The sequence below is a fragment of the Hippopotamus amphibius genome, chromosome 4, assembly GCF_030028045.1.
Source record: "Hippopotamus amphibius kiboko isolate mHipAmp2 chromosome 4, mHipAmp2.hap2, whole genome shotgun sequence".
Classification (NCBI taxonomy): Eukaryota; Metazoa; Chordata; class Mammalia; order Artiodactyla; family Hippopotamidae; genus Hippopotamus; species Hippopotamus amphibius.
In genome coordinates, this window is record NC_080189.1 from 6,475,243 (window position 1) to 6,495,149 (window position 19,907).

Consider the following 19,907-nt stretch of genomic DNA (forward strand, 5'->3'; position numbering starts at 1 on the left):
GAAAGAAATTTGACAACCTGGTAAAAGATATCTGCGAAAATTCTGCAACTAGTACCATATTTAATAATGAGGGACTGAAAGCTTTCCTGCTAAGATTGGATATACGACAAGGATCTCTGCTCTTGTCACTTCATTTAAACTTTGTACCAAAGGTTCTAACTGGAGCAATTAGGTAAGAAAAGACAGTGTTCAAAAACAAGGTGAAGAGGGATGCAAAGATGGTTCAACATCCACAAATCAATCAATGTGATACACCACATTAACAAAATGAAGAATAAAAACCATATGATCATCTCAATAGATACAGAAAAAACATTTGAAAAAATTCAACACACTTTCATGATTAAAAACTCTCAACACACTGGGTTCTAAGGGAAAAAAACCTCTCATAATAAAGGTCATATACGACAAGCCCACAGCTATCATACTCAACAGTGAAAAGCTAAAAGCTTTTCCTATAAGATCATGAAAAATACAAGGATGCCCACTGTCACCACTTTCATTCAATATAGTACTGGAAGTCCCAGGCAGAGCAATTAGGCAAGAGAAAGAAATAAAAGACATCTAAATCAGAAAGGAAGAAGTAAAATTGTCTCTATTTTCAGAAGACTTGATCTTATACATAGAAAATTTTAAAGACTCCACCCTAAAAATGTGATAAGTAATAGGCAAATTCAATGAAGTTGTGGGATACAAAATCATATACAAAAATCAGTTGCATTTCTATACACTAATTATGATTTATCAGAAAGAGAAATTAAGAAAATAATTCCATTTACAATAGCATCAGAAAGAATAAAACACCTAGGAATAAATTTAAGCAAGGAAGTCAAAAATCTGTACATGAAAAGTGTAAGACATTGGCAAAAGAAAATGAAAGACACAAATGAAAATGTATCCCATGCTTATGGATTGAAAGAATTAATATCATTAAAATGTCCATACTGCCCAAAGATATCTCCAGATTGAATGCAATTACTATCAAAATTCCAGTGGTGTTTTTCAGAAACGGAAAGAAAAATCCTAAAATTTGTATGAAAACACAAAATATTTCAAATAGCCAAAGCAGGTTTAAGAAAGAAGAACAAAGCTGGAGGCATCACGCTTTCCAATTTCAAAGCATATTACAAAGCTACACTAATCAAAACAGTATAGTATTGGCACAAAAACAGGCACATGGAACAGAACACATACCTCATAAATAAACCCATGTATATATAATAATATATTATTCCACCACAAGAAAGAAGGGCTTCTTGCTGTTTGCAACAACATGGATGGAACTTGTGGGTATTAACTAAGTGAAATAAGTCAGACAGAGAATGACAAATATTGTATATGATATCAATTTTTAATGTGGAATTTAAAGCCCAATTCATAGAAATGGGGAGTAGAATGGTGGTAACCAGGGGCTGAGGAATGGGAGAAATGGGGAGATGTTAGTCAAAAAGCACAAACCTCCAGTTAGAAGATGAGTAGGTCTGGGGATTTAATGCACAGCACAGTGATTATAGTGTGATTCCGTATCATCTACTTGAAAGTTGCTAACAGAGTAGATCTTAAATGTTCTCACCACCCGAAAGAAATGGTAATTATGTGATGTGAGGCAGGTGTTAGCTAATGCTATGGTGGTATTCATTTTGCAATAAATAAGTGTCAAATCAATACATCGTGCACTTTAAACATATAAAATGTTATATGTATTGCAAATATATCTCAATAAAGCTGGAGCTTGGTGGGGAGGGGCAGAACCAGGTGCAGTTCAGTGGGAGCTGGGGTCCTCACTATAGATAATGAGTTGGCACGAATGGGTGAACATCAGACTCCAGCCCATCAGCTTCAGTTTAAGTTAATCCCCTCATTACATACATGGGAAGTCAACTCCAGAAAGTTGAAGTGAGTTTGGCAAGATCACATGTGTTGTTAATGATCTAACCATGTCCAGGGCCTGTGTCACCAAAATCCTTCTCTGCACACAATGATTGGCTATTTTACTCACCTTTCTCACGACCTTCCTGAGGGGAGAAACAGTAACTTGAGTTGGAGTTGTCCACGGAGGTTGCTAGACTAAGCCATGTATAAAAATTTCCCTCTTCTACTTGCTGTCCTATTTTTAATAGCTTGAAAGCCTTTCTGTTTTTTTTCAGAATGATGAGACTTTGCACATGATGTTCCTGGCAGATAGGACCGCTTTGGTGGCATTGTCCACACTGATTTCACTCAAAAATTCCTCTCAAATTAGCGTCCTGGGGATGGAGACCCTCAAGAGGCCATTTTATTTTTTTAAAAAATGCCTAAAAAGCAAAAGACAACCAGAGATAAGATTATTGGTCAAAGGTCAGAAATAAAAAGAGGCCTCAGAAACCTAAAATGCCCTTCCCTGTTGAGGTTATAGCCCCTGCTGGGAACAAGATGCTGCTGTCACAGGAACCTTTGGAAAACATGACTATAGCCCAAAGCATGGGGTGGGGTACGCAGTTACAACAGTGCATACCCACCAGCTCATTAGCCAATGTTTCTGTCTCTTTAAGTCATCACCACTGGGCCCTCCCTCCCTGAGCTTCCTGAGTTCTGAGGTCTGAGAGGCACAGAGACTTCCTCCATGTGTGGGGAGCAAACAGCCCACCGCACCCACCGTCCAAGGGCACGCAGTAGGTCAGGAGCTTCTCGGAGTCCACGTTAGAGCCTGTCACCAATTCTGCAGGAACGGTGAGCACAAGGGAAAGGGAGCCAGCCTGGGAGTAGGACCTGTGGGGAACAGGAAGAGCTCTGCTTGTGTGAAGCTCGCTGAGTGAGCAGCTGCTTTCTAGTAAGTATGAAAAAGGGGAGCAGGATCTAGAAACAGTAACTTCACACACCCAGGTTTGCAAGGATGTTCTGAGTGTCAAATAGAGTAAGTTGAGAAGAAGTGGTAAGCATCTTCTCCAGCTCTGGAGTGCATCTTCTCTTATGTGGGACTAAATTCTCTCTCCTTCCCTAGTCCCCTAACAAATAAGAAAGGTGATTGCTAGGACTACTGCAGGGAACAAAGCCCACTTTAGAAGGCAAGAAACACTCCCCAAGTGCATATTTAGCAAAGGCAAAAGGTATTCCTGGGGACATACAAAAGAAACTAACCTCAGAACCAGTTACAAAGTGAAAATTCTGTGCATATCTGAGTTGAACCCTCCTAACACCTCCACTCTCCTTAGTATTGCCCACGGTAGCGCAGGAGACAACTAAGGTTACGAACTTGGTCCTCACCCATTGCCCTACAGGATCCCTTGAACATCTGCTCCCCAAGCCAAGCTGGGCTCTGTGGGCTGCTGCACCATCTTAATTTCCTCATCTCATCTGTGTAAGGAAGGGGTGGAACTAGGGTAATTCGTTCAAAAACTCAGGTCATGGACTGAATGATTTAGAATCACTCGGCCTAGAGGGGAACTTAATATATTTAAGTAGAGATATAGGAATATAAACCTCTAAGAAATATGCATTTTTAATAATGTCCTAAATAATTCCAAAAGATGCCAGATTCAGAGGTTACTGGACTAGCTAAATAAACCTTGACCCCTTGGAATTTTAAGATAAAGGGTTTCACAAGTTTTACATTTTCCAATAACTATACACTTTTGTAACCCCAGATTTCAGCAGTTAAGAACTTCAGAAGAACTTTTCAAAGTCCGTTCCAAACTTTGTGAGAAGTTCCACAGGGCATACCCGAGAGTTCTGTGGATTCCCTATTGCACACCTCCTCATTTCCCCCTTTGACGAGGACATCTTGTTTTAGCTAAATTCTTCTTCTTGGCTCTGAATCTTGTGGCTGTTTCTTCATGTCTGCTCTGTTGCCAATTAAGAGAGTTTGTTGATTTCTACACACAAAATAACTCATCACATTGTGTGATTTGCCCACGGGGTAAACTTTACTGAAGCCTTTGGGTGGGAGGTCAGCAGGAGTGTTACTGCAGAAACGTGAGCAGCTTTGTATTGAGTTCCAGGCAAACCTGCCATCTGAGTCCTTTGGCAAGAGACAGGTTATTCAGCCAACATCTCCCTTTGCTGTTCCTTCATTGTTGGTGTCAATGGGGGAGAACACAGTTACCTGTAGGAACCAGGTGAACAACATAAAGAGGTAGAATTTGAAATGGATGTTGATGCAGGCAGAAATGTGGGGTGGGATGAATGGTCCTAGGAGTGAAAGCACAGGGTGAGTTGGAAAAGGCCCTGACATCTGCTGTTTGTAGAGGAGATGACTGGGGAGGGGATTAGTTGGAAATGAGGCTGGAGAAGTAGGCTGAGGAAAGACTGTGCTCTTGTGTTCAGGTGCTCATGTGATAGGGAAAACTTGACCACAGAATGCTTAGTTGTATTAAATGATGTTTGAGTCGGTATAATCACTTTACTTTGAGAAGCCTCAGGTTTGAGGCCAGAACATAAAGAGCTGGAAGGGAGCACCCCAGTCTCTCCAGCACACTTCTTTGTTTATTTACTTATTTACTCAAATATATGTCAATTAAAAATAAGTTTACTTATTTTTAATTGACATATATTTGACTTACAATATTATAATACTTTGGGGTGTACAACATTTTTTTATAGATTATGCTTCATATAAAGTCAACAAAAATATTAACTATATTTTCTGGGGTGTGTATTACAACATTCTATCTTTTTTTATTTTCCTGGCTGTGCCCTTCGGCTTGTGGGAACTAAGTTCCCTGACCAGAGATTGAACCGCGCACTTGGCAGTGAAAGGGCCAAGTCCCAACCACTGGACCCAGGGAATTCCTGTCTTATTTATTTTATACTTACTACTTTGTACCTCTTAATCCCCTTCTCCTATCTTGCCCCTCCCCGCAACCCTCTCCTCAGTGGTAACCACTAATTTATTCTCTGTATAGATGAGTTTGTTTCTATTTTGCTATTTTTGTCTTTTTTTTTTTTAGATTGTACACATAAGTGAAAACATACAACATTTGTCTTTCTCTGTACGACTTATTTCACTAAGCATAATACCCTCCAGGTCCATCCATGTTGTTACAAATGGAAAGATTTTATTCTTTTTTATGGCTGAGGAATATTCTGCTACATACACACACACACACACACACACACACCATCTTCTTTATCCATTCATCTGTTGTTAGACACTTAGGTTGCTTTTATATCTTGGTTATTACCAATAATGCTGCTATGGACATTGGGGTGCATACATCTTTTTGAATTAGTGTTTTCATTTTCTTTGGATATATACCCAGAAGTGAAATTGCTGGATCAAATGGAAGTTCTATTTTTAATTTTTTGAGGAACCTCCATATTGTTTTCCACTGTGGTTATACCAATTGACATTCCCACTATCAGTGCACTAGGGTTCCATTTTCTCTACATCCTGGCCAACACCTGTTATTTCTTGTTTTCTGATGACAGTCATTCTGACAGGGGTGCTCTGTGTTACCTGTACCTAGATATCTGTTTCCTTCTTCAGGTTAGGGAAGTTTTCAATTATAATTTCACCAAATACATTTTCTACCCCTTTCTCTCTCTTTGCTTTCTGGGACCCCTATAATGTGATTGTTAGTACACTTCACATTGTCCCAGAGGTTCCACAATCTATCCTCATTTTTTACAATGTCTTTTTCTTTTTGCTGTTCTGATTAGGTGGTTTCCACTATTACGTTTTATGTTTTCTTCTGTATCACTTAACCTGCTCTTAATTCCTTCTAGTGTATTTTTCATTTCAGTTATCATAATCTTAAGCTTTTACTGGTTTTTATGTTTTCTAGTTCTTCTCTGATGAAGTTCCCACTGTGTTTATCTATTGTTTTCCCAAGTTCAGTTAGCATTTGTATTACGATTGCTCTGGACTCTTTATCAGGTAAATTATTTATTTCTGTTTCATTAGGCATTTTCTATCTTGTTCTTTCGTTTAAAACATATCCCTCTGTTTTCTCATTTTGTTTGACTTTCTGTGTTTGTCTCTATGAAATCAGGTGAAACGGTTACCTGGTCTTAAACGCATGTCCTTGTGTAGGAGTGTCTCTTTGCAGTGTGCGTGTGCCCAATGGCTTTGGTAGCAGAGCTGGACTGGAAGTAAGCAGGAACTGCTTCTTCTCTCACGGTGTACTGGTGGCCACTGCCTTGGTGCGAGGCAGGGCTGGAGTTGAATGGGCTAGAGCTAGAGCCAGGTGCCAGCCAGGGCTTCTCCTAGGCTCCATGCCAGTTGCCACTCTACTGGGGAGGGGTCCAGGGCCAAGGGGCTAGAGCAGGAGTCCTAAGGGAGTTAGGCTTTCCTCAGATGTGATGACAGTCTGCACTTTGGTTGGGGCCATGGCCAGGGCCTGAGAGCTCGGGGCTGCATTTTTGAGCTGGTTCCACTTTTTCCTTTGTGCATACCCCTTGGTTAGGGGCAGGATGGGGAACCAGAGTGGTTGGAGTCACTACTGAGCTCTCTCTGCTCCTTCCCTGGTGCCCATGTAACCATTGGGAATGGCAGCCTCTGACTTTCTGGGGAGCAGGAGGGGCTTGAGCAGGAGGGGCTGAGGCAGGAGGGGCTGGAGCAGGAGCCCAGGGAGGGTTAGGGTTAGGAAGGTGCTCTGGGGCAGTCCTGGCAGGCAGTAGTTTTCAATCTGCTGCCTCTGCACTAGGACTGGGAGCCAGCAAGTTGTATGTGCTCTTCAAGACCAGAGTCTCAGTATCTTACAGCCCTCTAGTGAGCCCTGCTGATTTTCAAACCAGCTAAAGGGGCTCATCTTGACATGGTGTCACCAGCTCCTTGGACTTGGCCTGACACATTGTAGGTAGTTACACCTATTTAATGAATGAATGAATGAATGAACACATGGTGTTTGGACTCTTTCAGTTAATCATGAGAGGACGGAAGATGCCAAGAGACGAAGAAAATGCCTATGGTAAGAACATGTCTCACAGCGCATGTTTGCCCCCAGGTGTGAGCTCTGGGTAGTGAGGGGCATGGGCTAACTCAACACTGAGCAGAGAGGTGCCCCAGAGGTTTCTCGATGCTGGGATGAAACAGCAAGAGCCCTGGGACTGGCATGTGACCTTGATCTCTGCCCCTGCCCTGCTCTGAGATCTTGAGTTCTTTGACTAACCTGCACCTCCATTTCCAAAGTAAAATGAATAAACTTCCTCTGACCTCCACAGAAGGGGATGTAGAGGGCATCAAATCGTGTACTAGAGGGGACATGATTCACCAGGTAGAAGGTGTTAGGGAACAAGGAGGAGGGTTAACCAGGTATCTTATTAGGCAGCAGGTTTAAGAGAGCGGAGAAGAGGAAGAGGAGGGAAACAGGGAGGGAAGAAGAGATGGTCTCATCTTATCCTCCCAGCAGCCCCATGAGGGCAGCGCTGCATTATTGATCCCATTTGTGCAGGAGAGGCTTAATATTTAGATTAAGCAGCTTCCCAGGGTTACAGGGCTGGCAGGGGTTGGGGCTGTGATTCATACCTAGGGTGTGGGACTCCAGATGGCCCTCACGGCCAGGCCCACCTCCATCCTGCCTTTCTTGGATGGAGGATATTTGGAAAGGTATGGCTGAAGCCACTGAAGTTGTCAAATAGGGACCAGCCCTGCACAGCGTGGATGACAGATCATGTCAGAGGAAGTAATGGCCTGTGTTACAAAGGGGCGTCCTCTAGAGAAACATTCACCAGGTGCTGGAGCACCTACAAGTACATGTGTGACACCAAAGAGGGGAGAAGTAGACAGGTAAAGATCCCCCTGAGTTCGCAAACCTCGGACCAGGTCACTCAGTAAAGGTTTGGTCTGAAAAGCAAAAGTCCAAGCAGTCTGTTCTCCTTTGTTCAAAAGGCGTCCAGGAGACCCAGGGACCAGCATATATGACTTTCCGGTTCAGAAGCTTACAAATCATTGGTGCTCACAGGTTTAGAAGATGACAAGTCGGCCCTGCCGGAGCCCAGGCTGCGGATCCTCCTGGCCGGGAGGTCAGGGACAGGGAAGAGTGCCACGGGAAACAGCATCCTGGGCCAGAAGCGCTTCCTCTCCAGGCTCGGGGCTACATCGGTGACCAGGACCTGCGCCGTGGGGAGCTGCAGGTGGGCCAAGTGGGACGTGGAAATCACGGACACCCCGGACCTTTTCAGCTCCGAGGTCTCGCAGACAGACCCGGGCTGCGTGGAGAGAGCCCGCTGCTACCTGCTCTCGGCCCCGGGGCTCCACGCCCTGCTCCTGGTGTCCCAGCTGGGCCGCTTCACGGCCCAGGACCAGCAGGCCTGGAGGGGGGTGAAGGTGCTGTTCGGGGACGCCATCGTGGCGCGCACCATCGTGGTCTTCACCCGCAAGGAGGACTTGGACGGGGGCTCGTTGCAGCATTATGTGCGTGACACCGAGAACCGCGCGCTCGGGGAGCTGGTGGCCGAGTGTGGGGGCCGGGTCTGCGCCTTCGACAACCGAGCCACCGGTGCAGAGCGGGAGGCGCAGGTGATGGAGCTGATGGGGCTGGTGGAGGACCTGGTGAGGGACCACGGCGGCTCCCCCTACACCAACGACGTGTACAGCCTGGCGCAGGCCCCGGGCAGCGCGGACCCCGAGGAGAGGCTGCGCAGGGTGGCAGAGCTGGTGGCCGCGCGCGTGCAGAGGCGGCGGGAGCGCTGGCTGCTGGCCAGGCTGTGGTTGTGGTGCAAGGTGCCCGAGACCTGGCATAAGCTGGGCGTGTTCGCCCTGCTGGGCGCCGTGGTCCTGCTGTACGTGCAGATCTTCAGGCAGCAGCCTGACGCCTTTGGTGAGGTCGGTCCTGACAGATTGTAAATAACATGAAAATCACATTCATCCCTGGTGCTCTGCGCCTTCAGGGCCCACATTCTCTCCTTTCCTCCTTTCACCTGGCCTAATCTACCAGCTTCAAAGTTCTGCCAGGTCCCATCTCCCACCCGAAAGCTTCCGACGTGACCAGGGTCCCTGAGCTCCCCCTTCCCAAAGTCAAAAATCCTCTGGTAATTTTGCCTATTTTCCACTGACCTCAGACTGCCTTTGACTTTCTCCTGTCATTGAACTGTCTTCAGCCCTGAAAGCAGATGAGGAGAATTTGCCCTCTCACCCCGTGGACTCCCAGCAGAACCAAGGGCAGAACCACCATCGAGCAGAGCCTGAGTACATACTGGTTTGTTTGAATTGAACTGAATTGAAGAAATGTGTACTGGACAATCACATCATGTTAAAAGAAATCAACATTTGTAAATATTTGTTCACCTGCCTTACATGCCTATTGAACAAAGATGCTACTCTCTCATTCCTGACCCCACCTACAAAAACCATGCACCCAAACAGACACTCAGGTGTGTGATCGAAAGGAGAGAAGACACTGGTGCAGACCTGCCCCTTGGTACCGGCAGGCGAATATCTCCTGAGCATCCCCACCCATACCCCTCAGCAGCTTGAATGCAGATGCTTCTGCAGGTCCAAGGAGACTATCACTGGAGGGGCCATGGGAGTCCTGCAGAAAGCCTCCTTCCAAGGAGGAGTTTTCTCACAGGGTAAGCAAGGATATGGGTTTTCAATGCAGGGAAAAATTTAAAAATTTAAGTGGTTTGGAGATTTTTCTTTTATGTGAATCTCAAAATAAAAGGCAAACAGGTCTTCACGGGCTGAGAACTGGTGATGTGATGGTGGGGTAGAGAGTCATCTCTGTCCCATGCGTACCTGGGAGGATCAGCTCTCTGGTGCTGGTAAGGGAGCCAGGTTAGCCCTTGTGGTCAGTTCTAAATGTGCCTCCCTCTCTCTTCACCCACACTTGCTTTGTCCCCAGCACGACAGGTCTTACATAGGTGTGGGTAAGCAGAGCAGTAAAGGGGAATGCAGGCTGCCCCCACATCAGTCTCCTCTGAGGATGGCATGCTGGTGGCAGCAATGACCTAGGGAGGACATTGATCATGGAAGTCAGCTGCTGACCAGAACCAAATCGAGCTGAAGCTCAGTATAGAGCTGAGTGATCATGAAGTAGCTGATGTGCAAGAACAAACTCAGAAACACCAGGAGACTTTTACTCCCTAATCCTAAATACATAGTGGGATGGGGAGTGAGGTGCCTGGATCCTACTATTCTTTAGACAAGAGAGACAGAAGTGGCAGACTCTTGAGAGGCACATCATGCTCTGCCTCCTTGGTGGTGCAGGACCATCTCTAGACTTTTCATCAGAAATCACGGAGGTCAGAAGGAAGGGACACAGTATTTTTCAAGTGTTTAAAAAAAAGAGCTGTCAACCCAGAATTCTATAGCCAGAGAAAATATCCTTCAAGAATGAAAGGACAATCAAAGCATTCTCAGATGAAGGAATGTTAATTAAGGGAATTTGCCACCAGCAATCTACTCTAAAAGAATGACCAAGGGGAGTTCAGAAACAGTAAGGAAAGAATAACAGTGCCAGGAAGGAAGAAAGTAGCAAAAATGTAATAAGTAGACTTTTCTTCTCCTCCTGAGTTTCCTAAATTATGTTCAATGGTTGAAGAAAATATTATAACACTGACTGATGTGGTTCTAAATTTATGTAGAGGAAATAAATTTTAGAAAGTTATATTGTAAACAGGGAAAGTTAAAGGGATGTAAGGGGAAGTAAATTTGTACACTTCTCTCCAACCAGTAAAATAATAATATGGGTGGACTGTGATAAGTTATACAATACCCAGAACAGCCATTTAAAAAGTTATACAGAGGGATAAAATTTTTAAAACACTATCTATAAATCAAAATAGAATTCTAAAAGTTGTTCAATTAACCCACAGGAATGTAACAGGGATAACAGAGAAATGAAAAACAGAGAGAACAAAGGAAAAAAAATAAAATGGCAGACATGCTCTGACATCTCAATAACTATATTCAATGTAAGAGATCTAAATACACCAATTAAAAGCAGAGATTGGCAGAGTATATTAAAACACATGATCCAACTATATACTGCTTACATGAAAATCATTTCAAATATTATAGTAGAAACAGGTTGAAAATAAAAGGATAGAAAAAGTTAAATCCTGCAAATATTAATCATGCAGAGGAAAGAAGAAATGGCTAAATGAATATCAAGCACAATAGACTTTAGAACAAAGAAAATTACTAGCTGCAGAGACATCTTACATAGTGTTAAAAAAAAGTCAGTCCACCAAGAAGACAAAGCAATCCTAAATGTGTATTCCCCAAAAATAGAGATGCAAAATTTGTGAAGCAAAAACTGATAGAACTAAAAGGAGAATTAGACAAATCCAGAATTACAGTTAGAGACTTCCCACTCCTCTCTCTCAACAATTGATAGAACAACCACATAGAAAATGAGCAAGGATATAGAAAAGTTCAGTGACACTATCAATCAATAGGATCAAACTGATACTTAGAGAACACTCGACCATACTCTTTTCAAGTGTACCTGGAACGTGCGCCAAGATAGACCATAGCCTGGGCTATGTAATAAACCTCAACAAACTTAAAGTCATTGTGGTTCTCTGACCACAGTGGCATCAAGGTAGAAATTGATAACAGAAATGTCCTCTGTACTGCCCTATCAGCAGCATCATGACTTCCTAAACGATCATCAGAACCTGAGAAAAGGTCTTGTTGATGGCCCTCCTATGCCAAACCCTAAGTGACACTGTCAGTGAAGGATGGAAAAGTAAGGGGTAAATGGCCATTTCCCCTTTTTTCTACCCGTTGCTGAAGCCAATCACCTTTGTTGTTGAAGATAAGGGAGGATAAGATTTTCTCTTCCCTACATCTGTCTCCTCATCCCACTACTCACCCATTCCTTTTCCACTTTAAATGCAGATGACTTTGGTCAAGAATGAGCAAAATCAGTCTCTACTCACCAGCCTCTGCCCACCACTTACAGCACAGCTAGCCCTGTGGGCATCACTGGCTGCAACTAATGGTGAAAATTCTGAGAGCAGCTGTCTGGTCTGGGGTAGAGGCCAAGAATCGGCCTCACAGAACACTGGAAACACCATGGGTCGTAACTCTGAGGCACCGTTAACAGCATCCACCTCCGTCTGCTCAGAGTGATTTCAGGGGCTCTGGCTTTACTTTCAGGCAGAAAAGAGACTACTATCTTTTTTTGAAAAAAGAGGAAACTGAGGCCCAGAAATCTTAGATGGCATACACCAAGCCACCCCCTGTGCAGAATCTGGAATCATAATCTAAGTCTTTGAGTTCATCCTCCTTCTGTTCCTTCATGCACTTCTTCAGCCCCATCCCACTCGCTCAAGGATAAGATTGTGGGCAATGGGGAAATGAAACAAGTCAGTTTGATGGGAAGAAATCTAAATTATGAAACACAATTTCTCTTCCCTTATCTGTGTGCAATCTTTTTTTTAAAAAAATGTATGTATGTATGTATGTATGTATGTATGTATGTATTTTATTGGCTGTGTTGGGTCTTCATTGCTGCACACGGGCTTTCTCTAGCTGTGGCAAGCAGGGGCTACTCTTTATTGTGGTGCGCAGGCTTCTCATTGCAGTGGCCTCTCCTATTGCAGAGCACAGGCTGGCTCTAGGCGCATGGGCTTCAGTAGTTGCGGCACATGGGGTCAATAGTTGTGGCTCATGGGCTTAGTTGCTCTGCAGCATGTGGTATCCTCCTGGGGCAGGGCTCGAACCCGTGTCCCCTGCATTGGCAGGCAGATTCTTAACCACTGTGCAACCTAGGAAGTCACTCTGCGCTCAATCTTAAGGAAAAAAGGAAATAATAAACATAATTGATAAAGGACTGTTGTAATCTCCGACTCTGTGGATTTGTCTAATTCTCCATTTCTTTCTGTCAGTTTTTACTTCTTGAATTTTGAAGTTCTCTGGGTGTTTTGAAGTTCAGTTAATTACGAGGAGCATCACACTCAGCACTGTTGTGTCTTGTTGATGAATTGACCTACCTGCCATGATGAAGGGTCCTCCTTAATCCTTGATATAGAGATGGTATTGTTCTGAAGCCACTTTGTCTGATATTATAGCCATTGTAGGTTTCATATGCTTTATCTATGTATGATATGTCTTTTTCAACTCTTCTACTTTAACCTATCTGTGTCTTCATACTTAGGGTGGGATTTTCTTTAAACAGCATGCAGGTAGGTCTTGCTTTTTTACCCCATCTGTCTTATACTTGAAGAATTTAGATAATTTACCTCTGATATGATTATTGATAAGGTTGTGTTTAAATTCATCATCTTCCTGTTTGTCTCTATTTGTTCCATCTGTTCTTTTTTTTCCCCCTTTTTCTCTGCTGTTTTTCCTGGTGAATTTTTAAATTTTCATTTTATTTCCACTACTGCTTTATTAGCTATACCTCATTTTATTTTCTTAGTGGTTGCTCCACAATTTATAATAATGCACCTTTAACTTATCACATCCTACCTTCAGAGAGTATTACATCACTTCACATATACTGGAAGTTCTTTTTTTTAAATTAATTTTATTGGAGTTATATTTGCTTTACAATGTTGTATTAGTTACTGCTGTACAGCAAAGTAAATCAGCTATATGTATACATATATCCCCTCTTTTTTGGATTTCCTTCCCATTTAGGTCACCACAGAACATTGAGTTTCCTGTGCTATACAGTAGGTTCTCATTAGTTATCTATTTTATACATAGTAGTGTATATATGTCAATCCCAATCTCACAATTTATCCCATCACCCCCCCCACGCCGGTATCCATACATCTGTTCTCTATGTCTGTGTCTCTATTTCTGCTTTGCAAGTAAGTTCATCTGTATCATTTCTCTAGATTCCACATATAAGGAATATTATATATTTGTTCTATTCTTTCTGACTTACGTCACTCTGTATGACAGTCTCTAGGTCCATCCATGTCTCTACAAATGGCACAATTTTGCTCCTTATTATGGCTGAGTAATATTCCATTGTATATATGTACCACATCTTCTTTATCCTTTCTTCTGTTAATGGACATTTAAGTTGCTTTCATAGCGTGGCTATTGTAAATGGTGCTGCAGTGAACATCAGGGTCCATGTTATCTTTTTGAATTATGGTTTTCTCTAGGTATATGAAACTGCTGAGTCATATGGTAGTTCTATTTTTAGCTTTTTAAGGAACCTCCATACTGTTCTCCATAGTGGCTGCACCAATTTACATTCCCACCAACAGTGTAGGAGGATTCCCTTTTCTCCACACCCTCTCCAGCATTTATTGTTTGTAGATCTTTTGATGATGGCTATTCTTACTGGTGTGAAATGATACCTCATTGTAGTTTTGATTTGCATTTCTCTAATAATTAGTGATGTTGAGCATCTTTTCATGTGTTTGGTGGCTATCTGCATATCTTCTCTGGAGAAATGTCTATTTAGGTCTTCCACCCATTTTTTGACTGGGTTGTTTTCTTTTGTGATATTGAGCTGCATGAGCTCTTTGTACATTTTGGAGATTAATTCCTTGTCAGTTTCTTCATTTGCAAATATTTTCTTCCATTCTGATGGTTGTCTTTTCATCTTGTTGATGGTATTCTTTGCTGTGCAAAAGCTTTTGTTTCATTAGGTCCCATTTGTTTATTTTTATTTTTATTTTCATTACTCTGGGAGGTGGGTCAAAAAAGATCTTGCTGCAATTTGTCATAGAGTGTTCTGCCTATGTTTTCCTGTAAGAGTTTTATAGTGTCCAGTCTTATATATAGGTCTTTAATCTATTTTGAGTTTATTTTTGTGTATGGTGTTAGGAAGTGTTCTAATTCCATTCTTTTACGTGTAGTGATCCAGTTTTCCCAGCACCACTTATTAAAGAAGCTGTCTTTTCTCCATTGTATATCCTTGCCTCCTTTGTTGTAAATTAGGTGACCATAGGTCTGTGGGTTTATCTCTGGGCTTTCTATCCTGATCCATTGATCTATATTTCTGTTTTTGCACTAGTATCATACTGTCTTGATTACCGTGGCTTTGTTAGTATAGTCTGAAGTCAGGGACCCTGATTCCTCCAGCTCCATTTTTCTGTCTCAAGATGCTTTGGCTATTCAGGGTCTTTTGTGTTTCCATACAAATTATAAAAATTTCTGTTCTAATTCTGTGAAAAATGCCCTTGGTAATTTGATAGGGATTTCATTGAATCTGTAGATTTCTTTGGGTAGTATATTCTTTTTCATAGTATTGATTCTTCCAATCCAAAACATGGTATATCTCTCCATCTGTTTGTGTCATCATTGATTTCTTTCATCAGTATCTTATAGTTTACTGAGTACATGTCTTTTGCCTTTTTAGGTAAGTTTATTCCCAGGTATTTTATTCTTTTTGTTGCAGTGGTAACGGATTGTTTCCTTAATTTCTTTTTCTAATCTTCCATTGTTAGTGTATAGGAATGCAGCAGGTATCTGTGTATTAATTTTGTATCCTGTAAATTTACCAAGTTCATTCATTAGCTCTAGTAGTTTTCTGGTGGCATCTTTAGGATTTTCTATGTATAGTATCATGTCATCTACAAAGAGTGACAGTTTTACATCTTCTTTTCTAATTCGTATTCCTTTTATTTCTTTTTCTTCTCTGATTACTGTGGCTAGGACTTCCAAAATTATGTTGAATAAAAGTGGTAAGAGTGGACATCCTTGTCATGTTCATGATCTTAGAAGAAATGTTTTCAGTTTTTCACTGTTAAGAATGATGTTAGCAAAAAAAAAAAAAAAAAAAAAAAGAATGATGTTAGCTGTGTGTTTGTCATATGTGGCCTTCATTATGTTGAGGTATGTTCCCTCTATGTCCACTTTCTGGAGAGTTTTTGTCATAAATGGGTGTTGAATTGTGTCAAAAGCTTTTTCTGCATCTATTGAGCTGATCATATGGTTTTTATTCTTCAATTTGTTAATATGGTGTATCACATTGATTGATTTGCATATACTGAAGAATTCTTGCATCCCTGGAATAAATCCCACTTGACCATGGTGCCTTTTAATGTGTTGTTGCATTCTGTTTGTTAGTATTTTGTTGAGGATTTTTGCATCTATGTTCATCAGTGGTACTGGCCTGTGACTTTCTTTTTCTGTGATATCTTTGTCTGCTTTTGATATCAGTGTGATTGTGGCCTTGTAGAATGAGTTTGGGAGTATTCCTATCTCTGCAGTTTTGGGAAAGAGTTTGAGAAGGATAGGTGTTAGCTCTTCTCTAAATGTTTGATGGAATTCACTGTGAAGCCATCTGGTCCTGGACTTCTGTTTACTGGGAAGATTTTTTTCACAGTTTCAATTTCATTACTTGTGATTGGTCAGTTCATATTTTCTATTTCTTACTGGTTCAGTCTTGGAAGGTTGTACCTTTCTAAGAATTTGTCCATTTCTTCCATGTTGTCCATTTTATTGGCATTTTGTTGCTTGGGTAGTCTCTTATGATCCTTTGTATTTCTGCAGTGTCAGTTGTAACTTCTGTTTCATTTCTAATCTTATTGATTTGAGTCCTCTCCCTCTTTTTCTTGATAAGTCTGCTAAAGGTTTATCAATTTTGTTTATCTTCTCAAAGAAACAACTTTTAGTTTCATCGATCTTTGCTATTGTCTTCATTTCTATTTCATTTATTTCTGCTCTAATCTTTATGATTTCCTTCCTTCTACTAACTTTGGGCTTTGTTTGTTCTTCTTTCTCTGCTTGCTTTAGGTATAAGGTTAAGTTGTTTATTTGAGATTTTTCTTGTTTCTTGAGGTGGGATTGTATTACTATAATCTTCCCTCCTAGCACTGCTTTTGCTGCATCCCATAGGTTTTGGGTCATTGTGTTTCCATTATCATTTGTTTCCAGGTGTTTTTTAAATTTCCTCATTGATTTCTTCAGTGATACATTGGTTACTTACTAGCATATTGTTTAGCCTCCATGTGTTTGTGGTTTTTACAGGTTTTTTTTCTGTAATTGATTTTCAATCCCATACTGTTGTGGTCAGAAAAGGTGCATTATATGAGTTCAATTTTTTAATTTATTGAGGCTTGATTTGTGACCCAAGATATGATCTACCCTGGAGAATGTTCCATGTGCACTTGAGAAGAAAGTGTATTTTGCTCTTTCAGATGCAAAGTCTTATAAATACCAATTAAGTCTATCTGTTCTAATGTGTCATTTAAGGCTTTATTTCCTCATTAATTTTCTGTCTGGATGATCTGTCCATTGGTGTAAGTGGGGTGTTAAAGTCCCCCACTATTATTGTGTTACTGTTGATTTCCCCTTTCATGGCTGTTAGCATTTGCCTTACGTATTGAGGTGCTCCTATGTTGGGTGCATAAATATTTATAGTTGTTATATCCTCTTTTTGGATTGATCCCTTGACCATTATGTAGTGTCATTCCTTGTCTCTTGTAACAGTCTTTATTTTAAAGTCTAATTCGTCTGACATGAGTATTGCTACTCCAGCTTTCTTTTGATTTCTATTTGCATGGAATATCTTTTTCCACCCCTCACTTTCAGTCTGTATGTGTCCCTAGCTCTGAAGTGGGTTTCTTGTAGACAGCATATATGTGGGTCTTGTTTTTGTATCCACTCAGCCAGTCTGTATCTTTCGGTTTGGGCATTTGATCCACTTACATTTAAGGTAATTATCAATATGTATGTTTCTCTTACCATTCTCTTAATTGTTTTGTGTTTGTTTTTGTAGATCTTTTTCTTCTCTTGTGTTTCCTGCCTAGAGAAATCCCTTTAGCATTTGTTGTAAAGCTGGTTTGGTGGTGCTGAATTCTCTTAGCTTTTGCTTGTCAATAAAGCTTTTGATTTCTCCGTCAAATCTGAATGAGATCCTTGCTGGGTAGTGTAATCTTGGTTGTAGATTTTCCCCTTTCATCACTTTAAATATATCCTGCCATTGCCTGCTGAAAAATCAGCTGATAACCTTATGGGGATTCCCTTGTATGTTATTTGTTGCTTTTTTCTTGCTGCTTTTAATATTTTTTTTCTTTGAATTTAATTTTTGTTAGTTTGATTAATATGTGTCTTGGCATGTTTCTCCTTGGTTTATCCTGTATGGGACTCTCTGCAGTTCCTGGATATGGGTGGCTATTTTCTTTCCCATGTTAGGAGAGTTTGCAACTATAATGTCTTTGAATATTTTCTCAGAACCTTTTTTCTTCTCTTCTTCTGGGACCCCTACAATTCTAATGTTGGTGCATTTAACATTGTCCCAGAGGTCTCTGAGACTGTCCTCATTTCTTTTCATTCTTTTTTCTTTATTCTGCTCCTCAGCAGTTATTTCCACCTTTCTATCTTCCAGCTAATTTGTGCATTCTTTTGCCTCAGTTATTCTGCTATTGATTTTTTTCTAATGTATTTTTCATTTCTGTTATTGTTTTGTTCATCACTGTTTGTTCCTTAGTTCTTCTAGGTCCTTGTTCAACATTTCTTGTATTTTCTCAATCCATGCCTCCATTCTATTTCTGAGATCTTGGATCATCTTTACTATTATTGCTCTGAATTCTTTTTCAGGTAGATTGCCTATTTCCTCTTCATTTATTTGTTATTGTAGGTTTCTACCCTGTTCCTTTGTCTGTAACATATTCTCTGTTATCTCATTTTTGTTGATGGGTGGGACTGTGTTCCTGTCTTGCTGGTTGTTTGGCCTGAGGCATCCAGCACTGGAGTTTGCAGGCAGTTGGGTGGAGCCAGGTCTTGGTGTCAAGTTGAGGACCTCCAGGAGAGCTCACACCAATTAATATTACCTGGGGCCTGAAGTTCTCTGGTAGTCCAGTGGCTTGGACTCAGTGCTCCCACCATGGGCTTAGGCCCAACCCCTGGCCTGGGAACCAAGACCCCACAAGCCATGAAGTGCAGAAAAAAACAAAAAATAAAAAACAAACAAAGCCCAAGGAAAATAATAAAAATAAAGCTGAACAAACAAAAACAAACACACAGGGACTTCCCTGGTGGTGCAGTGGTTAAGTATCTGCCTACCAATGCAGGGAACACAGGTTTGAGCCCTGGTCCAGGAAGATCCCACATGCCTCAGAGCAACTAAGCCCATGTGCCACAACTACTGAGCCTGTGCTCTAGAGCCCAAGAGCCACAACTCCTGAAGCCCATGCACCTAGAGCCTATGCTCCTCAACAAGAGAAGCCACTGCACTGAGAAGCCTGTGCACTTCAAAGAAGGGTAACCCCCGCTTGCCACAACTAGAGAAAGCCCACATGCAGCAATGAAGACCCAACACAGCCAAATATAAATAAATAAAATAATAAATAAATCTTTTAAAAAACAAAAGAAAACAAATAAAGCCCAAGACAAATAACAAATCCAAGCAAACAAAAAACAAATCGACAAGCAAACAACCACAACAGAAAACAAGGAAAGCAAAAAACATGAAGACACTCAAACAAACAAGAGAGCCCAAAAATCAAAACCAGTAATAACTAACCTAAATGGAAAACAAAAAAATAAAACAAAATCAAAAAAACAAACTAAAAGAAAAGCTAAGGGAACAAACGACAAACACACAAAAATGACAAAACAAAAACAAAAAGAAAAAAGAAAAGAAAAAAGATAAAAAACCAAAACAAAACAACACAAAAATATCAAAAGAAGAAACCAAAAAAAAGAAAAAAAAAAGACAGCAAACAAAAAAGAGCATAACAATAACAGAGAATAAAAAATAAAATAAAATTAGAAAAAATATATTAGAATAAATAAAACAAAAATGAGGCAACAAAACAAAACACAACTTCAAAAAAATTTGTAATAAATAATTAAAAATAAAAATTCCTAGTTGTCTCCACTATCAGTGCCCTTGCCCCTATGGTGAGCTACATCCAACCCTTGTCTGTCCAGGAGGCCCTCCAAGACCTCAAGGTAGTTTTCTGGACCTGCTGTGTCAGCCCCACCTCTGTGCATGTTCCTTTCACCAGTGTCTGCTCCTGAAGCTGGCCTGGATCATATGTGCACGTGCAGGCCAGCTGAGGTGCAGGCTTCCATGGGCATGTCCACAGGGACCAGTGTAGCCAGAGCGGGCTTTGTCAGGGGT

The 19,907-nt window shown here is 41.2% G+C and overlaps 1 protein-coding gene across 2 annotated transcripts in view; it reads left to right on the forward strand.

The window, feature by feature from the left end:
• The first annotated feature begins 2,618 nt into the window (after positions 1-2,618).
• The window catches only part of LOC130850827 (GTPase IMAP family member 1-like), a 29,155-nt gene continuing 11,866 nt past the window's right edge, over positions 2,619-19,907 (forward strand). The window contains exons 1-3 of one of the 2 annotated variants that reach the window (XR_009053027.1): positions 2,619-2,709; positions 6,839-6,887; positions 7,881-9,489. Coding sequence is in view for 1 of the 2 variants with exons in the window: in XM_057730208.1 (XP_057586191.1) it covers positions 6,845-6,887; positions 7,881-8,764 (927 nt within the window). In the remaining variant the exon portion in view is untranslated. Of the gene's footprint in view, positions 2,710-6,838; positions 6,888-7,880; positions 9,582-19,907 lie in introns of those variants that run through there. The other variant, XM_057730208.1, reaches the window with a different exon arrangement.